The 20,671-nt window shown below is 38.3% G+C and overlaps 1 protein-coding gene across 2 annotated transcripts in view; it reads right to left on the reverse strand.

The window, feature by feature from the left end:
- Positions 1 to 20,671, reverse strand: part of CRIM1 (cysteine rich transmembrane BMP regulator 1) — a 509,439-nt gene that overhangs the window by 336,855 nt on the left and 151,913 nt on the right. The window contains exon 3 of one of the 2 annotated variants that reach the window (XM_019527120.1): positions 2,788 to 3,030. The exons of the other annotated variant lie outside the window; for it this stretch is intronic. Coding sequence (XP_019382665.1) covers positions 2,788 to 3,030 — 243 coding nt within the window. The remainder of the gene's footprint in view (positions 1 to 2,787; positions 3,031 to 20,671) is intronic. 2 annotated transcript variants of the gene reach the window in all.

Below are 20,671 nucleotides of genomic sequence, written 5' to 3' on the forward strand. Positions count from 1 at the left end.
GCCTACCTGGCTGGACTCATTTGAGTCCCGTTTCTCTTTTGGGGTTTTTTGTTGTTCTCCCGCCCTGGTGGGGGGTTGGGCTAGAAGACCTACTAGGTCCCTTCCGACCCTTAATCTATGAATCTATGATTACCTGGATTAACACTCATGATCCCTATGGCCCTCAGTGGGTTAACTGCTTTTTGCTCTTTCCTTCGGACCATGCTTCTCAGCAGTCCCTTCTCCCCGCCCCCCCCTTTGTATTCAAAGTACTGCTTTCCATTTAGAAGCTCTGCATCCCAAAGTCCTATCACAGCATCTGCTTACAAAGCCTATGCTATACATCTCTGATGTAGTTAGTCTGTAAAGTTAAAACCAGACCCTGGATTTCTCCCAGGACAAAGTCTTTTAATCTGGGACCCTACAGATGTACAAACCCAGTGTCCCACTTGAAGTACCCATGAAGTACCTGAGATGACACTTTTCCCCCCAGGACAATCCTGCCATTCCAGTTGATTGCCAGTCAAGCTGCACGTAAACGATTACCTCTGACCTGTTCTGAGAAGTCAAAACCCTGGACAATCAGACTGAGATAACCCAACACCTGTTTTTACCATAAGGTGCAAATCTACCCTGCCTTCTCCTTGACTTAGTATAGTCATTTCTGTGATTTTCACAGTTTAGGCACCTGTGAACCAGGTACAACATAACAAAAATGGACTTAATGCCTTCCTATAAATGAGGTCCATCTTCATCCATAAGTTACATGGGACTCTGGTATTGACTATAAATATATACTGTGTTGCTTCTGTTAAATGTAACTTGCTGCACGTCTGAATGTAAAGTCCATCATAAAATCAGAAAAATTATATAGGCCCAGTCCTATTTTTATTTTAGTTGCACAATCTTTTATTAGATTAGTATTCATACATTTTCAGAAGATCAAATGTATGTTCTATGTTAAATCGAATACAGTTTGTTCACATATGCCAACACTGGTCTGGTTTATCATCATCAACACTACTACTACTACTACTACTTTTTCTCTCTATATCTGACTCCACCAGACCTTATCTTTTTTCATCTCACACCGTCTAAAACAGTTACCAAATTAAGAAAATATATAATTTAGATGTATATAGAAGTACACAAATGTACAGTGTTTGAAAAACCACACTCAAGAGTAATCAGTGGCTTGTCAAACTGGAAAGGCGCTTTAAGTGATATCCTGCAGGGGTCAGTCCTGACCCTGGTTCTATTCAAGGTCTTCATTAATTATTCAGATGATGGAACAGCGATTATGTCCATGTAGATGGCACCAAACTACAGGATACTGCAAGATTTTTAAAGGACAAAATTGGAAATCAAGATAATTGTGCTAAATTAATTAAATACTCAAAAGTAACATGATGAAATGCAAAATGCCACAAATCAAATGCACAAATACACAATAGGGAATAACTGACTAGTCAACAGTACAACCGGGGGTTACAGTAAAGGTAATTATGCTGGTTTTTCTGGCAATGAGGAGGTTTCAGCTGAAGAAAAGTATTGGTTACTGCAATTTTAGAAAGACTGTAAATGAATTACAGGGATTCCAGAGAACAGCTACAAGAAGGATATGAGGTTTAGAAAACATGACCTATGAGAAAAAGCCGAAAGAATTGCTTTTGTCTAGCAAAGACAAGACTAAGAGAATGGGAGAGATATATCAAATCAATCTTGCAATATGTAAGATGTTTAAAAGAGAATGCTCAATCAGCTGATCCTCTTGTCCTTTGGGAAAGAAGAAACCTACAATTTCTAACAAAGATGATTTAGGTTTGATAGCAGAAAAAGCTTTCCAACTGTGAGGGTAGCGAAATACTGTCACTTACTTTTCAAGGTGGTTAAAGAATCCTTTCACTGAATGTTTTCAAGACCAGGATACACAAATATGTAAGGAATGATGTATGTATACTTGATTATCCCTCAGTGCAGTGGGATGAATCTGATGATTTCCTGAAGTCCTTTCCAACACTGCTTTCTGTGATTGAACAATATATGCTCCTCCAAGTACTGACTGTGAAAAATACCAAGTTTCACCTCCCACTTCAATGGCAACAATACCTTACAAATAAGATTTATTGATGTGTTTACAGAAAGTAGCAAATGAGTAAAAGCTGATCATGGTACTGAGGGTCTGATTATGTTCCTTTGTTAGGACTGTGTAGAACATATTCTAAAAAAAGTTTGGAGGATCATCATTTCATAATCAACCAAGTTCTTAAGACTGAGTGATTCTGTTTCTTAACATCTTAACGTTTTGTTTCTTAACATAAACAATGATCTGTTGGATCCCTTTGAGCCCCTAACAACCATGAAACTATGAAATATGTATGTAAATATCTCTAAAAAATTTCCTGCAAATTGCACCTGTACATCTTAGTCTGTATATCAGGTACATTGCCAATGATAAAAATATCAATATTACCATTAGAATATACTTCCCTCATGTTATATTTTAGATTTGTCCTTATCTTATTTAAGTTTATCTTGAGAGAGACACTGAAAATAGGATGTTTAAAAACTTGTTACCTAAGGTGCCTTTTTTTAAAAAAAATGGAAATTACTTCAATGACCTGTTTCTTGTATATAAAACAGCCAGACTTTCTTGGTTTATATGCAATTCAAAAAAGATTCTGCACTGTATAAAATGTAGTCTTTACTAGAAGCCAGTTATAGAAGACATTGCACTTCTTGGTATAGAAAATGGTAACACTTCCAAAATGAAAAAAAAAAAAAAAGTATTTGTTTGGTTTTTTTTACCTGGTTTACATTCATAGAGGTCACAGCACTCTCCTGGCTTCCCTGATGCTTTAGAAACCAATATATTCAGGTAGCCTGGTTGGCAAACTTTCCTCAAACAACCTGCAGGGTTGCACACACAACGGCTTGGGAGTGGACAGCATTCACCAGGAGGAGCATAACCTTCAATCAAGATGGAATCTTCTGGACAGCGAGGAGAGAACTGGACCTCACAGCGGGCCTTGGAGCAGTCAGGTTTCTCTTCTGAAAAGGAGAGAGAAATAAGCGTACTGTAGGTGTCAGTAAAACATGGTGCTGAAATATAACGGCACTGCTTAGATGGTCCTAAAGGTTATTCCTCTTGCAGGCACTGTGCAAAAAGAAAACAAAGGGCCTACTTGCACCAATCAAGTTTACAGTAGCAGTAGGATCTAACAAAGGTAATTCTATTTCTACATTTCTAAGATAACAATTATATTCTCTTACAGCTTGACCTGCTTTTGCTAAATGAAATGTTACTGGATTCATTACAATGGTAAAACGCAGTGAAACATTGTACAACCTCTTCTCATCCACTTTGTGATTATAAATGGACCAAATACTGATGCCTATAGTTAAGTTTTTCTAGTATTTTCCATAATGAAAACCCATTTTAACTGCTTATTTATTTCTTACCTAAGCATCAACTGTTTGAACTGAAATTTTGCACACTACCTAGCTAAAAAAAAATTCTTCTTAAAGAAGCAGTTCAGAACTGTTTAGTAATTTTCAAAAATGAAGTTAGGAAAACTATATGTTGTTTGTATGAATTAGCAGCATTTCTTTAAAAACCTTTAGCATGCTTTGGATGAATGACTTGCAATTGAACAAACATCTCATTTTGGTACTGTCTTCATGAAAATATGTCTTAAGACAAAAACCTCAAAAAAGCAGTTTGTATATACTCAGAAGAAACCTGCTAGAACTGTAAAATTGAGCTCTAAAACTTCAAGCTGTGCTAGACCTGATTCAGCTTAAGCAGACAGGAGCTCAGTATGATTCTTCCTATGCTTGTTCCACTTGGCAGGCAGGAGCTGCCATGGCTCTTCTATGCTGACCAATCTGTAAATGGAGTGAGGGGAAGGAAACAAAGAAACTGAAGAAAGACAAAAGCAAGAAAGGAAGCAGAAAAAGAGGAAGGAGATAAGGGCAGAAAGAAGGTAGAAGGAAAAGTGTGCTGTTGACACAGACTGTGTGTAGAGAGAATTTTGGCAAGACAGGATGAAAGAGTATATGCTAAAGCAGGAGTGGGCAAAATGGTGAATCTGGTCAGCAGCCGGACTCCATTTCCCAGTATCGCTGTGGCTGGTTTCCATGAAGACCCCAGGAGTGGTGGCACCATGACAGCATGGGGCCAGCATTTCCACGGAAACCAGCCCCAGCAGCACAGGCAAGGCGCGCAGCTAGGTGGGGAGCTGCTCTGAGGTTGGGGCTGGGATCCTGCAGTGGTGACAGTGTGGTCTGGAGCTGGAGAAGAGCCACAATCCACTGCCTGCAGGTCCCTGCCCAGAACATGTGGGCAGTGGATTCCAGCTCTGTTGCAGCAATGGACCACACTGTCAGCACTGCGAGATCTCAGCCCCAGCCTTGGAGCAGTTTCCCAGCCAGCTGCATGCCCTGCCAGTGCTGCTGGGGCCAGTCTCCATGGAAATCCTGGCCCTTCACTGTCACGGCACTGCTGCTTTTGGGGTCTCCACGGAAACCGGCCACAGTAATGTGGGCAGGGGCTGCTGGGAAATGGGAGTCTGCTGCAGGCCCAATCCAGCCCATGGGCTGGACTTTTTCTGCCCCTGTGCTGAAGGGTGGGAATAGATAAAGGAGGTTCTAAAACCAGTTACTAGAGTACGTTCCCTTCCAAGAGACCCTATACACCAGACCCATAACATTATTCTGGTGTCTGGCAAACAGCTATGAAACCCATAGAAATGTATTTCTATAACATCCCTCCAATGGCTGATCTATGTAGAAAAGAACATCTAGCTACTCTGGTCATTCTGTTAACTCAAATGGTAGCAGTCTGTACTGTGGGCCTGACTTTGCTGGTGACTCTCCTTAAGAGAGATAGTTAGCTATGTTAGTCTGCCTTAAGAATCACAGGTAGAGTCACTAGAGAACACCTTATTTCATTTTGTTTAAATGCCTCTACAATGTTTGGATAAGAACTACCTGGATCTAACGCAAAAGACAATTAAGAGCAGTTTTTAATGTCTGAAGATAAAATAAAGGAACCTCCCCATCTCTGGAAAGGGAGGTGGGGGTTGGGGAGGGGAGGGGAGAGAAGAAACAGAAACACACACACACACACACACACCCCACAAACTCCTTAAATAATTAATACTTTAGTTATTTATTGGCTGTTCACAGATCTGAATAAATTCTGAGGGATTCCAGAATAAATGAGGTCTATTGTCCCCAAATCACTCAACACTCATTTTAATTGCTTCCTTCAAAGCTAAAATTGTAAGAGTTTATTTTGACAAGAGAAAAAAAAAAGACAACAGAAATGGAATACAGAAATCCATGCTGTAATACAATGAATAACATTCAGACAGTTAACCTGGTCCAGGAAAGACTGCTTCCTCAACTTTCACTGAGAAACTAAGATAGATAGGAAGTCAAATATATACTGGTCTGATTGTCAAAACCTACAACTCTGCTGCATTCTTATGAGAGTTAAAATATAACCACCAAAAGCAAGAGCATATGTATATCTGTGAAATAATAATTCTGAAAATATGTTGAAAAATTACTTTTTGGGGACAAGATTAAGGTTTTGAAAAAGAAGCATTTCCATTCAGTACTGAAAAACAGAATAATACTAGTCACATACAAGGTATTCAATTTTTAAAATGTACCTAAATCTTATTGAAAGTCTATATAAACTTACGGTCCAAAGTCATCGCGTCCCTTTTGTAAATTTTAACCAGTATCAGTACTTATAAAAACAGACTATGAATACAAATGCTTCGTTTGCTTTTTAATTACTCAAGTGAAACAAAGCAGATGCAACAAAACCATTTAACAAATTTCTCCACTGTTGGGTTGCATTATTTTTAGTTTTAAATACATTGATGGCCAGTTGCAGAGGCTTTTGATCACAAAAATAACCCCCGCCCCCACTCACTACTTCCTGGTACAAGTGCTATGGTCCCATATTTAAGTTTGTTACATTCAATATTACCCATCATGGAGTAATAGCAAAGTGTTTTAAACTGATCTTTATGTCTAGTCCCATGACACCTGCTATAGTAAACACATGGCTAGACTGAAAATTAATGGATTACTAGGACAGGTTTGAGAAAGCTGTTTTTTGCGAGCAAGAACCTTATTTAAAATTCAGTGTAGTAGTTTTGGTATTTGACGGGGATCCCCTGGGCTTTTGAAAATAATGTCCAACTGTAATCTAAATACTAGTTTCAGGTTATTCAAGGTTAAATAGTAGTTTCAGGTTATTCATTTTCATTTTCCCTACCATATGATATTCAGTTCAGTCACCACAAAAAAACTGAGAAAGAACATCTGTTTCTATAACCCACCTGCCTTCACTTTCCTTTTTTCAAGCTGATTGCAAATTACATTATTTGGATTGTTAACAGGGTACACAGTTCTAAATATTTCAACTTTCATAACCAATAGATTTTCATACACTTCCTTAAAATAAGCTCTCTATTCTTCCTCCCCTCCTCTCACACACACACACACTCATGGGGCTAAACATAAAAACAAAAATATTTATTCCTGATAGCATGGCCATGCCCAAAATTGACATGCAATGAGTTATAAGCTAGAGAGCCAAAATGTATTGGTGTCAGCTCTGACCAACTGATATTGATTGCAAAACATCCAAGAAATGTCAAAGATCCCAGTAAAGCTCTGGGATTGGACAAAGGCTGATGGTGAATACATTATTCAAAAAGTGACAGCTGAAGTTGATACCAAAAGGAAAGGTGAAAGAAAACAGGAAGAATAAAGCTGGGGTACTGAAAAGTCCTTACAAAGAGAGTGAGATAAAAGCAGGACAACTTATCAAAAGAGATGGTGTCACACATTGCCTAGCCCTTTAAACAGTGTTAAACCTAGCCCCACCTATGACTAATAAGCTGACTCCCAGTTGAAAATGTAAGGCCAGAAATAGAATAACTCCATGTACTCATAGAAATTGGATAGAAGCTCAGATGAGGTGGAAAGAGTTGCAACTCGCTCATGGAAAGTTTGTGGAGCACAATCCTGCAAGGAAGAGACCGGAGAGCTGCTGAGTAAAAAGGTACTGCAGCAAGCAGCCCATGGGCCACAGGCAAGAACTGAGTTTGTATGACCTTCTTATAGATGCCTTTGGACTGTAATCTGACAAGAAACAAGTTAAGGACAGGAGAACAAGGAGGCTGATTCCCTGCAAATAAAAATAATCCTGCAGGGATGAGGTGGTTCCCAGCAGGAGATCTTGGGTCAAGGGGAAAGAAGACTGATGCACTGAGCTTTGGTTATTTTGAAGAAAGAAAGACTATAGCCCTAAAGAAAATGGGACTGGAATCCTGATGCTGAAGAGCAGTCTTTAGTGAACAGGCTGGTGAGTCTCCCTAGAGGTTTATAAATACTGATCAAAGAAAGAAGAAGAGTAGAACAAACAGGGGACTGAACTGAAAAAGCCAAGGAAGGGTGACCTCTAGTGACACAGGCCAAGCAATATAGTTAATGGTATCAACGTAAGAAGAGATGCAGCAGTACATAGTGAAGCCAAAACTCAAGTAAATATGAAAGCTAATCTAGGATGGAAGATCAAACACAGAAGTGTAGTTAATGAGATAAACCTTGTTATAAGGGTCAACATGGAAGTTGAAGTCACTCAAGATGAATCAAGGGACATAAGTGGCAAAATTAATATTTTTTTAAAATCAGATAATAAATTCGAGGCGAGTGATAGATGACAAATATGGAACAGGAAGGAAGCAAAAACTGAAAGGGCTATTGTTCAAAGGAGTAAAAGGCTCAAAAATTGCAGGTGTTTGGGTGGGAGGAATCCAGCATCTTCACTACACTTCTTTGGGAATGGTTCAAGAAGAAGCAAATAAAAGAAGGAAAAGCTGCTATGAGCAAGAGGGATCTAGAGGTGGCAGGAAAAAGTAATTGGGGAAGCTGTGGATGCATATGAGATTTGTGAAAAATTCTGCAGGGTAGAAAACAAGGGTTAGGAAAAAATGTCAAATAACAATAACAAAAGAAAGAGAGGGAATTACGAATGAGAGATGCAGAGGTGAGAAAAAGGAAACTAAATAGAACAAAAATACAGTTAGAAGGTTAGAGGGAAACAGTAATCAGGAAAAGTGTACGTGAGACCATGATAAAGAAATAAGGAAATCATTGGAACCTGAGCAGAGCAAGATGTGATCATGATTTTTAATTAGCAAAAGTATAAAAGAATTATTCAAGATTTAATTATCCTATGTATCAAATGTACAGAGACTTAGTTATGAAGAGAGTCAAGCTTGAAGATATGTACCACAAGCATCATAGTATTTATAATCTGTAAAATGTTTTAAACATGGTCTTTGTATAATACACAAGCACAGTAATACCAAGCTCAAATATAGCACTATGTGCCATTGCTGGCATCTACTTACATCTCAAATTTCCAGTGAGCTGAGAGAAACATGCATCTATGCTTTACATTGCTGCTGGTAAAGACATCATTTGTATGAAGTGTATCACATTATACTTCATATTGACATTTGCAAGTTTCCCTCCCCATCACAATCTTGTAAACAGGTTGCCACGGTTAAAAAGTGATATACTAGGACTCCAATCACCGCTTCCACTGTTGAAAACCTTTATTTCTCACAAAAGGAAATCGTTTACAGATAGCAAACATGTAATATCACCAATTAAGTCATACAAAACAGTATTTAAAACTCTAAAGGAAGAATGATTTATTCAGTTCTTGCCACAGAGGTTAGACTTTGTGAATCAGAATAAAACTACTACTACAACAGTACAGTTAGTTATTATTATCTCCATTGTATAAAGGAGAAAATGAGCCATTAAATAGGGCTGTCCAACTGGGTGGGGGATGCATGCAGCTAGGGGTGTGCAAAGTGGGCCCTATTCGATTCAGATGCAGCCCAAATCAGGGACAGTGATTCAATTCGTTGATTCGGCCATATCCGGAGCTGAAGATTCTATGCTGATTTGGAGAATCAGTGATTCAGACATAGGCACAGCGTTAAAAGTTTTTTCTACTTACCTTGAGGTAACAGGCGCAACTTGTGAGTGCTGCAGTGCTGGGGTGCATGAAGCATCCCACAGAAGTGTAGGGAGGCCCTCTACGTGCTTAACGGTGAACCCGGAAGTGGACCAGAAGCACTTCCAATCCACTTGGAAGCACTTCCAATCCACTTCCAGGCCTGATGGGGAGTGCGCTGGGGGCTCCCTGTGTCTCTCTGCCTCGGCAATTGGTCACAGGGGGACTCCAGGTGCCCCACCCAGACCCAGACCCAGACCCAGACAGCACCAGTCACTGAACCAGCAGCGCACTCCCCAGAAGATCCAGAAGTGAACCCAAAGTGCTTCTGGTCCACTTCCAGGTTTGCTGCCAAGCATGCTGGGGACCCCCCTCGCCCCCCATGCATTTGTGAGACACTCCATGTGCCCCAGCATGGCAGCATCCATGATCCCCTGCTACCTAGAGGTATGTAGAAAAAACATTTAAAACCCTGTCTGTGTCCGAATCTCCGAACATTAATATATTCAGAGGGTTCTGATTTGATTTGGAGAGATTAAAGGACCCTCTGATTCAATCTGGATTTGGAGATTCGGCCACTGAATCAGGCCAAATCAAATCAAAGACTGAAGCTCTGCACAGCCCTACGTGCAGCCCCCAAGGGGTTAATTCATAGCTCCTGGGTTCCCATCCAGCTGTTGCTCCCATCACTGGTTGCAGTAGCAGCTGGGGGAGGGCCAACAGGCTCTTCCTCCCTTCTCTGGCTTCCACTTCCTGCCTCTGCCCTAGGGGCAATGCAGTGCTGGGGATGTTGCATGGCATGGTACAGCAGGGAACCTGCGGCTGGAGAGCTCAGGCTGAAGCCAGGGATGTCTGTGCAGGTGTGTACTCAAGGGAACTGTGGCTTGCACTAGTGATGCTCACCGCTGGTGCCCCTGGCCACAAAAGTCGGACACTGCTGCGTTAGTAGACCAATTGTGCAAAGTCATATATCTTGTCAGCAGCTGGCCACTTGATTCCAGGTCACATGTTCTAACTCTGGCTCATACTAGAACTGAAGGGTGTGAATTCTTTATCTCAGCAGGTCAAGGTTATTGACCTTAGTTCCTCTACTAGTTTGCTGTTTAGATAGCATATGTGCGTCTGAAGTTAGGCTGTTAAGTCTCTGCCTAGTGCTTCTGAAAATATGACCATTTAGGGTACATGTACACCATGCAAGACAGTGCTATACTGCATTAGGTACATGAATGCAGAATAATAGGGCATCTGTAAATATGTTTGTGCCACAGCGCTGGGCGCTTTTAAAAGCGCCCAGCGCTATGGCACACATGCATTTGTAAAAATAGCAAAATGCATGTCAGCACTGAGAAAATGGCAGTGGTGCACTTTTGAACTAAAACACCTCAAAGGTGTTTTAGTTCAAAAGCATACTGCATTTCGCCATTTATACAAATGCATATGCTGCAGCACCAGACACACCAGCTCATATGCAGAGCACAGTTGATTAACTGGATCTCTGGTGCGCCAGAGCAGACAAATGTATGTGTATAAATGCCTATAGGCTCTATTTTTCATGGCTTCCCTTCTGGGAGCTAACACAGGCTGTCTCAATACAGCACTGCCATAAACCATACAGACTTGGTTTTGCATGCCAAAGCGTCCAGCAGTTCCCACTTAAGTATTACTCAAACTACACACCCTGTCTAGTCAATCCAATACAGTGCTTCGTATAACGATATACTAGGTGCTACTAACTTTTTAAACCTTTATCTCCCATTCTCCAAGTTGGGGATGGTCCTGCTTTGAGTGGGGGGTTGGACTAGATTACCTCCCAAGGTCCCTTCCAACCTTCATTTTCTATGATTCTGTGATTATATAAATATTAAAAACAAAAATGGTGAAAAGTGCAAAGGTACATGGGGCTGAGGGTGAAACACTTGCCAGCCCCCCAAAAAAGAAAACAAGTCATGGGAGAGTGAAACAACCTCTCCCATACACCCCTCATGAGATTACATATTTAGGATCAGCTGTCAGTCTCCTACCTTGCAAATATGTCACTGTAATGCAAATAAAATATGCCAATCTACTAATATGAATTAATGATGGTTGGCATGTGCTCTACACCTTTGAAAATATCAGCCTATTTATTCATGTACCTAACTATATACTTCTGTCTTTATCAAGATTCTAATTTATTCATGCTAATTGTACACATACAACAATAATTTTTTTCCTAATTTATAAGGATCTAGAGTTTTGAAGAGAGTACATTTTTCTAAAAAAAGTATACTAAACCTAATTGCTCGCTTTCTCATTGTTTGCTCCCAAAGGAGCTCCACTGTAGATTCCTATTAATAACTTATTTTTCATAAATGATTTAGACATTTGACAAGTAGTAGCAATGATGGGGTATATTAGCTTTATCAAGTCAACAACATTCCTGATTTAATTCAGTTACTGGCTCAAGATTTCTTTAGTCAAGGTAAAAGGGTCTCTTGTTTGATATCTGTTTTTTTATTTTTATAAATATAACCTTACAGAAGGAGTAGAATACAAAAATAAGCTTCTCTAGGAGTAGAATAAATAAAGGTATGATCATTAACTTAGCAGCTCCAAAGACTTACAGGCAAGGAAATAATTAGCTAGGGCAGATTGCATTCGTGAACAATATTGTTCCTAAACTGTGAAATGGCTACATGGTTCGTTTTTACTTTCTAACCCAAACCAAAAAGCTTATGTATTCAAATTTATAACTCAAGTAGTTATGGGTAGTTTACTAGATAAAATGTGAACTATGTTTTAAAAACGGTTTCTCAACAGCCAGAACAGATAAAGAAAAACAGAAGCTCCATCACTATGAAAGTCTATATACATGCACTGCAAACATGGACATTCTAGTGCCTGGTAGTAGTCTAAAGCTGGTTCTTACAAATCAAAACATGATCTACTAATCTGCACCTTCATATTCAGTCTTAGTTTTAACCTCGTATTTATTATTTTCTGTTTTATAATATATAGAATATAAATACTAATAGGTTATTTAATTTTCCATCCATTTGTATGCTTTCCCCCAAAATAGGATAAATGAAAATGTAATTTTTCTGTTATTCATTTTCCTATGAGTGGTGGTGGATCCAATTCAGTCTCAAAAAGTCATACAGTATTATTCTTATTCTGTTCCTACCATCAGTTATCTGGTAAAACATCTGTCTTCCTTGGAAATTAGCCTCAATATAGTTGCATTTTATTGCACTTACTGCAGTAATTGTGAGCGTGTTCTATTTACCTTACTTTACACTGTGTGTACATTACATACATTTTATATATTTTCATAAATGTTCTCTCCCCTTTCTATTCTTTAAGTAGCAGCAGAATATCATGTAATTAACATTTTACTTGTGGATATATTTCTCCTGTAACTGGCATGCATCCACTTGACCTACTGCAGAATGAATCAAATTTACTTTTATTTCTTCAAATTAATAAAAAAGGACAGATGTGATCATGATCTCCCATCCTGGCCCTAAAAAAGGGCAGTAATTAGCATCCCTGCAGCATCTTATGAATTCAGTTGACACAGGTGACTTACAAGTTATGAGCAAACTAAAGAGAAAAATGCTTTTTATTTAGCTATTAATGTTTATTTTATCATCTATTTAGAAAAGTAATTAATAGTTGTAAGGTCAACAGAAAAACCAGAAAGTATGAACTGAATAAATTCAGGAAAGACATGGACAACTGATTAAAACTTACAAATAATGAAAGAATCAAATAAGGTGTAAAAGAAAGACATAGCTATAATACTGAAAACTCTATTTTCTTTAATTTTTAATGAACTTCACTATAAAAATATACATCAGTTAATCCAGTTTCTTCTGATACAATTTTGCCAACAGACTCTATGGATGTGGAAAGAGCAATGGACATGATATCTCCCACAACATTCTCATTAATAAGCTAAGGAAATATAGACTAGATGAAAATAAGATAAGATGGATCATCATGCTCATTAAGTAGTTGTCAGTGACAATGTCTAGCTGGGAGGAGATACCAAGTGAGCTTACCATCAAGTTGGGTAGAGTTACAGACACTCTGGAGAATAGGAGTAGGATCCAGAATGATATGGATAGACTGGTGAAATGGTCCAAAACTCAATCAGAACAAGTTCAACAAGGACAAGTGCAAAAGTCTTGCACCTGGAACAGAATAACTGCATGCACATGTAGAGACTATGGAATGAATGACTAGGCTGGCCATGCTGTAGAGAAGGACTTGGGGGTTACAGTGGACCATGAGCTGAATATGAGCAAATGGTGAAAAGCAGCCAACCGCATAGTGGGTTGTATTAAAAGGAGTTTCACATGCAGTTCAAGGGAAGTGATTTTTCTGCTCTATTCAGCACTGGTGAAGACCTGCAGTAGTGTCTCCACTTGTGGGACCCACACTTCAATAAGGATATGGACAGACTGGAAAGAGACAAGCAGAGAGCAACATAAATTATTAGAAGCCTAGGAAGCATGACTTATGAGGAAAGCCTAAAAGGACAAGAACTGTTTAGTCTACAGAAGAGAAGACCGAGTGGGGATTTGATAATAGTTTTTAAATACTTGAAGGAAGATTATAAAGAGGACAGAGAGAAACTTTTCCCTATGGTTGTAAGGGACAGGACTAGGAACAATGTCTTCAAATTGCTGCACAGAAAGTTTAGGTAGGAGATTAGGAAGAAGTTTCTGACTGTGACGGTGGTCAAGCTCTGAAACTGCTACCTAGATAAGTTGTGGAATCTCCAGCCCTGGGAATTTTCAAGAGCAGGTCAGACAGATGCTTGACTTAATGGTTTAGTCAGGGATGATACTGTCCTAAGCAGGGTGTTAGACTATATGACCTCATGAAAACTCTTCCAGCCCTACTTTCCCCAAGACCCTATGAATATAATTCTTCTACAACCAATAAGGAGACACCCATGTTTTTCACCAGGCAAAGGTGGCAGACAGCTGGCAAGAGCTAGGACAGCTGCAGCGAGCTTTTTCTTCACATTAGCCAACAACTTACTTTCAATAGCTTTGCTTCAGTGCCTCACCTCTACCTAAAATCTTGCAGTATGTAGCAATATTCTTGTAATCATATCAAATATGTTTACTGTTATTCTTCAAAACTGACCAGGAGCTGTTATTGAAACATGTTCTAGATAATGAAAACAATGAAATGAATATTGTAAATGTCTCGCACTAAAACCATATTTCCCATTACATTTTTTAATACTCAAAATATTTCTCTACCATCCATACAGAAAACCCAATCCATACAGAAAACAGTTTGCTGGCTAATGATGAAGACTGGACTGCACAGTTTTTAAAGAAGCAACGTAGCCAGCACTAGGGGCAAATGACCAATGTAGTTGCATATGGCTTTGCTGACAAAGGTAGAAGGCAGTGTAGATTTGCACCTTACAATCTAACTCAACTAAACCAGATGCATAAGTTTTCATAAGCATCAGCATACATCACCGGATTCACCTCCCTCTTTACTGATAATGCCATTATTAGTTGCTAAAGGTTTAAGACTGGGACTGGCACCAGAAAGCATTTTTTCTAAATTTAAAAAAGTCATAGGGCATAAGCATAGTAGGTGCCTCAATCTGGATAAGTTGTATGAGGAAGGAGATTTTCACAGTGGGAAGCCCAGGAAAACAGAAAAAGGGACTGATGAGAGTGGTGCATTCGATAAGCAATCCATATGCTTCCTCTAAAAATATTCATGCTGCAAATTTCATTCCAACCAATCTGTTTTTAAAAGTTCCAGTATTATAGAGAAGGAATGTGAAAAATTCATTTCAAGACATGATTCTTAATATTAAGTTATTAACGACTTAATCATTCCTCAGTTTTGCAGCACCAAGCATCTGAGATTTTTTATCCATCATTCAGATTCACAACACCCATTATGGTAAGTTTCAGGGTTGCAGAATTAATACTATTGTAGAAACAGGTTTTACACAAATAAAATACTAGGAAATACTTAATTTTACTTTTGAGCAAACAAACCTGTATAAGTAGATACATTTGACCTTTATTTCTGAGTTGAGGCATCTCATGCACCAAGAGTGGGGAGGGGGAGGAGGAATGGAGATATAAATTTGAATGAAATTTCTTAACATACCAGAAAAATTTAGATTTGACATGTGTTAACCTTTAAGGAATGGAGGCCCTGTAATTGAAGATATTATATATGCCTTTTTATGTAAAGGGAAATTATAGCATAGACTAGCTAAGTTCTGGACTTTCAAATGCACTGAACATGTATAAAACTTACATGGAAGTTATGGGAGCTGGAGTGCTCACAGTAACTCTAAAAATCTGGTATGATGCATAACATGGCCATGGTCACAAAGGAAACACAAGAACAAGAACACTAGATCAAGATTATATTGGGAAGTATTATTTCAAATACTACAGAAAATTTCAGCCTCATTTTGATAAACTCTACATATGGGACCTGATCCTTGCAAACCTATTTGAATAACTGTACTGAACAGTCCTACACTAGGTGATGATAGGAACAATGTAGTCACTTTAAAATAGTCATGTCAGTGTTCAGTACTACGGAAACGGAAATATTTATTACCATTACTGAGTTCACAAAGATTTCAAATTGCATGATAAGCCTGCTCCTATACAGACTTGGCAAACTACTGCTTACTAGCTGTCACTTAGCAATTATTACCTTTCCTACAAAGGTGCAACATGTGTTCCAAAAAGTTACAAGCGACCCTCGCCATTCGCAGGGGATACATTCTCGTATCCCCCATGAATGGCAAAATCCACGAATAAGGCACTGCAGTCATGAAGGCCGTCTGCATTCATGAACTCATTGCACACCCCTGGTGGCTGGGGGGGGGAGGGGAGAAGAGGCATGGCTGCTCTGGCTGCGGCAGGAACACAGCGGCAGTGGGAGCACAGCAGCAGCAAGTGCAGAGCTCCTGAGGAGCTCCTTTAAGTGTACTTAAGAAGCGGGTTCAGCATTCGCGAATATTTGAAACTGCGAATGCCAAACCCATGAATAGTGATGGTTTCCTGTATATGAACACTGAGAATAACTGAGTCTCTTGATTAAAAGGGTATTTTCAAGAGAGTGATCATAATTAAAAAAAATCATTTGCCAAAATACAGCACCACAGTTACTTCAGGATGTCACATCAGAGTACGGAAGAAAGCCAAGATATGTTAGATATTGCATACTGAAATCACAGATATTTAAATAAATACTTCACTAATGTTATAAAGAAAAGACTAGAGGTTTCTGGAATAAGAAAAGAACAATCTTAGCACAAGAAACAGTGATTTTACTTTACGAATTTCCACACATAAGAGGAGCTATAACTTTTAAAATATTTCAAAAGTTCCCTAATAGCCTTTACAAATTTTTTTTTTGGCTCCCTCTCTGGCGATACAAATGAGCTTTTTTAGTGCACGCTACATTATTTATTTTGAAGCCAATGTTTTCCATCAACACAGTTTCTTCGATTGTTCATGTAATGCTGACATTAAACTGTCACCAGCTTCTTGGTTTAGCAGTGCTTCATTGGCTTTGGTTTAGGACAGAAATATAGGCAGTCTGAGATCTCAGACCACTGTAATTTTCATTCTTTTTGAAAGCACAACCGCATTAAGCAAGAAAATGCCTCGACTAATACCAAATCAGTATGGAAATCAAGTTGGCTTATGCAAGTGAATTTTTGTTTTAAAAGAGAAGCTATTAAAAATGTAGTTTTTGCCTCCATATCAACTTCTTTCCCTTCATTATGTTTGCATGCTTTGCTTTGACATGCAGAGAAAGTATATGCCAAGTTTAGCTAATGAGAAAAACAGAACTGTTGAAGTACTGGATAGTATAGAGAAGCTATCAGAGTACAGAATAGTAAGAGAGAAATGGAGACAAAAGTCTATCTGAGGTTTGGTCTTATGCTACATTTTACTGAAGTTTGTCTTGCACTGCATTTTACCTGCAAATAAAGAGATCTATGCTGCTTTGAAAACCTTTCTGCAGAATGACTTGTCATCCTGTCAAACCCGCATATGACCACAGATGTCGTTCCTCAGTTTCCATAGAAACAAACTCGGAACGTTTTCATAGCAGGAGAAGGTTCAAATAAACTATAGGATACTCAGGTCATAATGTTTCCACTGAGATACTTGAACTATTCTACAGCTGCTCCTTAAAAAACACGTGTCAGTGGATATAGGTCTTTTCTCCCCTTCATATCTCCAAAAACAACACCAAACAAGTTTAAAAGATATCCAAGTCCACACATCATTTTCAAAAAAAAAAAAAATCTAGCTCAAAACTAGAATATGGTTCATTTACAGTGTGCCCTGTATCACATCACTTTTCTTAATTACAAAGGTGTTAAGAGTACAAACAAAATTACAGCACTGTATTCTTTATAAACCGGGTTTTAAAGATATATACTTTTCATTCTTGCATTGTTTAGTTTTATATTGCTCTTGTGAAATCTAGACTAAAATACAGCCACTTGCTTTCTTCTGAGTTTCTCACAGCTGTCCCTGAAACAGACTATGAACAATAGGAATACTGTACAGTTACACAGTGGCAGGAAGGAAATATTAAAAGGATTAGGGATAAACAAGAAAAATGATTACCCAGCTGAAGCAGTCAGACAGAGGGATCCATATAGGAATGCAAAATACCCAAAGGATTTTCAAGAATCAAAAGGATAGTTTTAATAGATTAAAAATGATCTCATCCTACACACACACACACACACACACACAATACATATAGTGCTGTACACAGATGAACTGATTCAGATAAAAAAAGGAACTACAGCTTGAACCTTCACCTGCAGCTCAGACTAAAAGCCAAATTTTATTTATATTTAGATCTATTTTTTGAATGAGCTTTTTCTTGGCTCTCCAGTACCTGTTTTATATCATACTTAAAGACATTTGTCTATTCTATTTTTGATGTGTAATTTCTTTACTTTGTGTGTGTGACAACTTATCATTTACAGGACTGACAGTGCAAAGAAGAGATGGTCATACTGAAGTCATACTACTGATGATATATCCTGACTGTCTAAACATACAACAGAAATCAAAATATACTATCCTGATTTCTGGAAGTTCCTGTACATATCTGTGGACTTGTCCCCAACTTTAAAAAAAACCGTGACAATTTTGTGTACCAACCTAGGCATAAATGGTTAAGTTGCTAATCATATGACACTGACTTTTCTTTCCAAATAATCAGAGCTAGTCAGAACTAAGTTGATACTAAAAACACTTGGCAAGAAAACATAAGTACACTATATACTCTTTCTGAAATCATACTTTTCCTATCATACTGGAGAATCTAGACAGGATAGGAGGCTGTTCAAACAAAAAAGACTAAAGAACAGAAATGAAGCCCAAACCTAGGATAGTTTACCCCAAGAAAGAAAGGATTTTTAACAGAGTTGGTCAACACTTTTCAAGCAAAATGTATTTTCATTGGAAAGTGCCCATCATGATATTAAAACTGGTCCTATACAAGTGTTCCTTTCAAACCTCCGAAGTTGAAAAATGTTTTGAACTTATTAGGATAACCTATTTTGCCATCTCTGAAATAAAGTTTTGTTTTTCAGTTCAACTTTACTTTTTTAGTGTAAATTGACAGATTTGGAAATTAAAACATAAAAGGATTAAATGCACATTAAAATATTATTATTATCATCAAAACAAACCATTTCAATTCAATTGATTAGGTAGTGTTACAATATCTATTTGTCTAAATCCAAGAGAGATTTTTTTGTCCTGATTTTTCCTTTACATATGAAATCTAGTCTAGTCAACTGTTAAAACTTTCAGAGGTAGCAAGTCGACTGATATCTCAAAGTCAATAGGGAGCATTACATAATAGCAAAGAAGTCTCAAACAAAGAACTAGAGACCTTAAATAAAATATGCCAAAAAAATATGGAAATAAAACAGGAATTAAAGTACTAAATTCACCCCAAAAATAACCAGACACAATAAGTATTCACTTGAAATGAAGTTACAAGAATTTATACCAGTAGCAAATTTGGATAAAGGGAGCAAAAGGTAGCCTTTATTGCAAAGCCATAAGCAACTACCAAATGAAACTGGATCTCTAACAAGTTGATATCAAAGGGTAATTGTTAGGATCAAGTAGGTGTTGTGTAGATTCTTAACTACAAACTAACATACATCTGGAAATGCAAACTAACATACATCTGGAAAAATGATCAGAAACAAATATTCATGCGATGCACTTAGTAATAATGTAAAAACTAACTAGAGGTAAAAGTGAAATGGGGTTTGAATTGGACTAGATACCTATTGTAGTTTCTGAAGAAATCTTAAGGCATTTATGAATTTAGAAGATGCGAAGCCATGCAGTACAGAACTACAACTATTCCCTAAATCAGTGGTTCTTAATCTTTTTAGACTTGAAGCACCCCTTGGAAAACGTCACCTCTTAGTTTGCACTCTTTTTATGACTAAAATAAAAGACCAATTCTTCTGTTGCAAAGAACACAGAAAGACAACTGGTCAAAATGTCTTCTGGCACTATGGATTCCTATTTGAAATCTTTGGGTTTATCTTGCAAATCATGTTTTCAAACCTCACAATACTAACAGGGTGCTGCATCACCCTGGTTGAGGATCAGTGAGGATCACCATCAGAGATAGTGTTCCCTGGGTCCTCATGTTTGTCCCCACCTGAAAGTCCTCCAAAAATAAGAGTCTAGTTACTCAGAATAAAATATTGGTATGTTATATACTCACAGTGTTCATTGAAAAAATGTAAGAGATATGAGAAGTACAGAAAAACAAGATGGAACAGACACCACTGTTCAACAACACATCATAATACTGATGGATTTTCTTAAGCAATGAAGAAGAGCAAGCTAAGGTAAGTATTTGTGGCTAGGTCCACATGTGAGCTTACTGGTCACAAAGCTGGGTTCTTATAAATAATGGCCTGGTCCCCATAAAGGAATACAGAACCCTGTGTTAGGGGACTCAGAATGGAAGTCACAAAAGCCAGATGAACAGGAAACTACCTCAAGTCAGAGTGTCTATAACCCCATCTTTGTCTGAAGCTTGGGACACACAGGAAAGAAAATGAAAGCAAAAATAGAATAAGGCTGGCATCTGCATTACCAGCATAGGTTTTGACAGGAACCTGCAGCTGGCAGGACAGTCAGGGGACAACAACCCAATGTTCATCTATCTAACTTCCAGCCAATCCTAAATCCAAAAATCTAAAATATCTTCCTTTACACTCTTTCTTTCCTGTTCATCAAGCCAATGATTTTCACTTAACATAGGCATGTTGGGGTGTGGAATGCTAAGTTTCCTAACTTTTAATAAGTTGGTTTTATCTCCTGCTTTCAGTTTATTAGCATTTAATGTCTAATGGAAGGTAGCAAATGCGGTCCCCATCTTCAAGAAAGGGAAGAGGGAGGACCCGGGCAACTATAGGCCCGTCAGTCTTACCTCAATCCTGGGGAAACTCTTTGAGAAGATCATCAAGGAGCACATTTGTGATGGGCCGGCATCAGAAATGATGCTCAGGGGCAATCAGCATGGATTTATTAGGGGGAGATCATGTCAGACCAACCTGATTGC

The sequence above is a fragment of the Gavialis gangeticus genome, unplaced genomic scaffold (assembly GCF_001723915.1).
Source record: "Gavialis gangeticus isolate Ggan-Ray unplaced genomic scaffold, GavGan_comp1, whole genome shotgun sequence".
In the NCBI taxonomy this organism is placed as follows: Eukaryota; Metazoa; Chordata; order Crocodylia; family Gavialidae; genus Gavialis; species Gavialis gangeticus.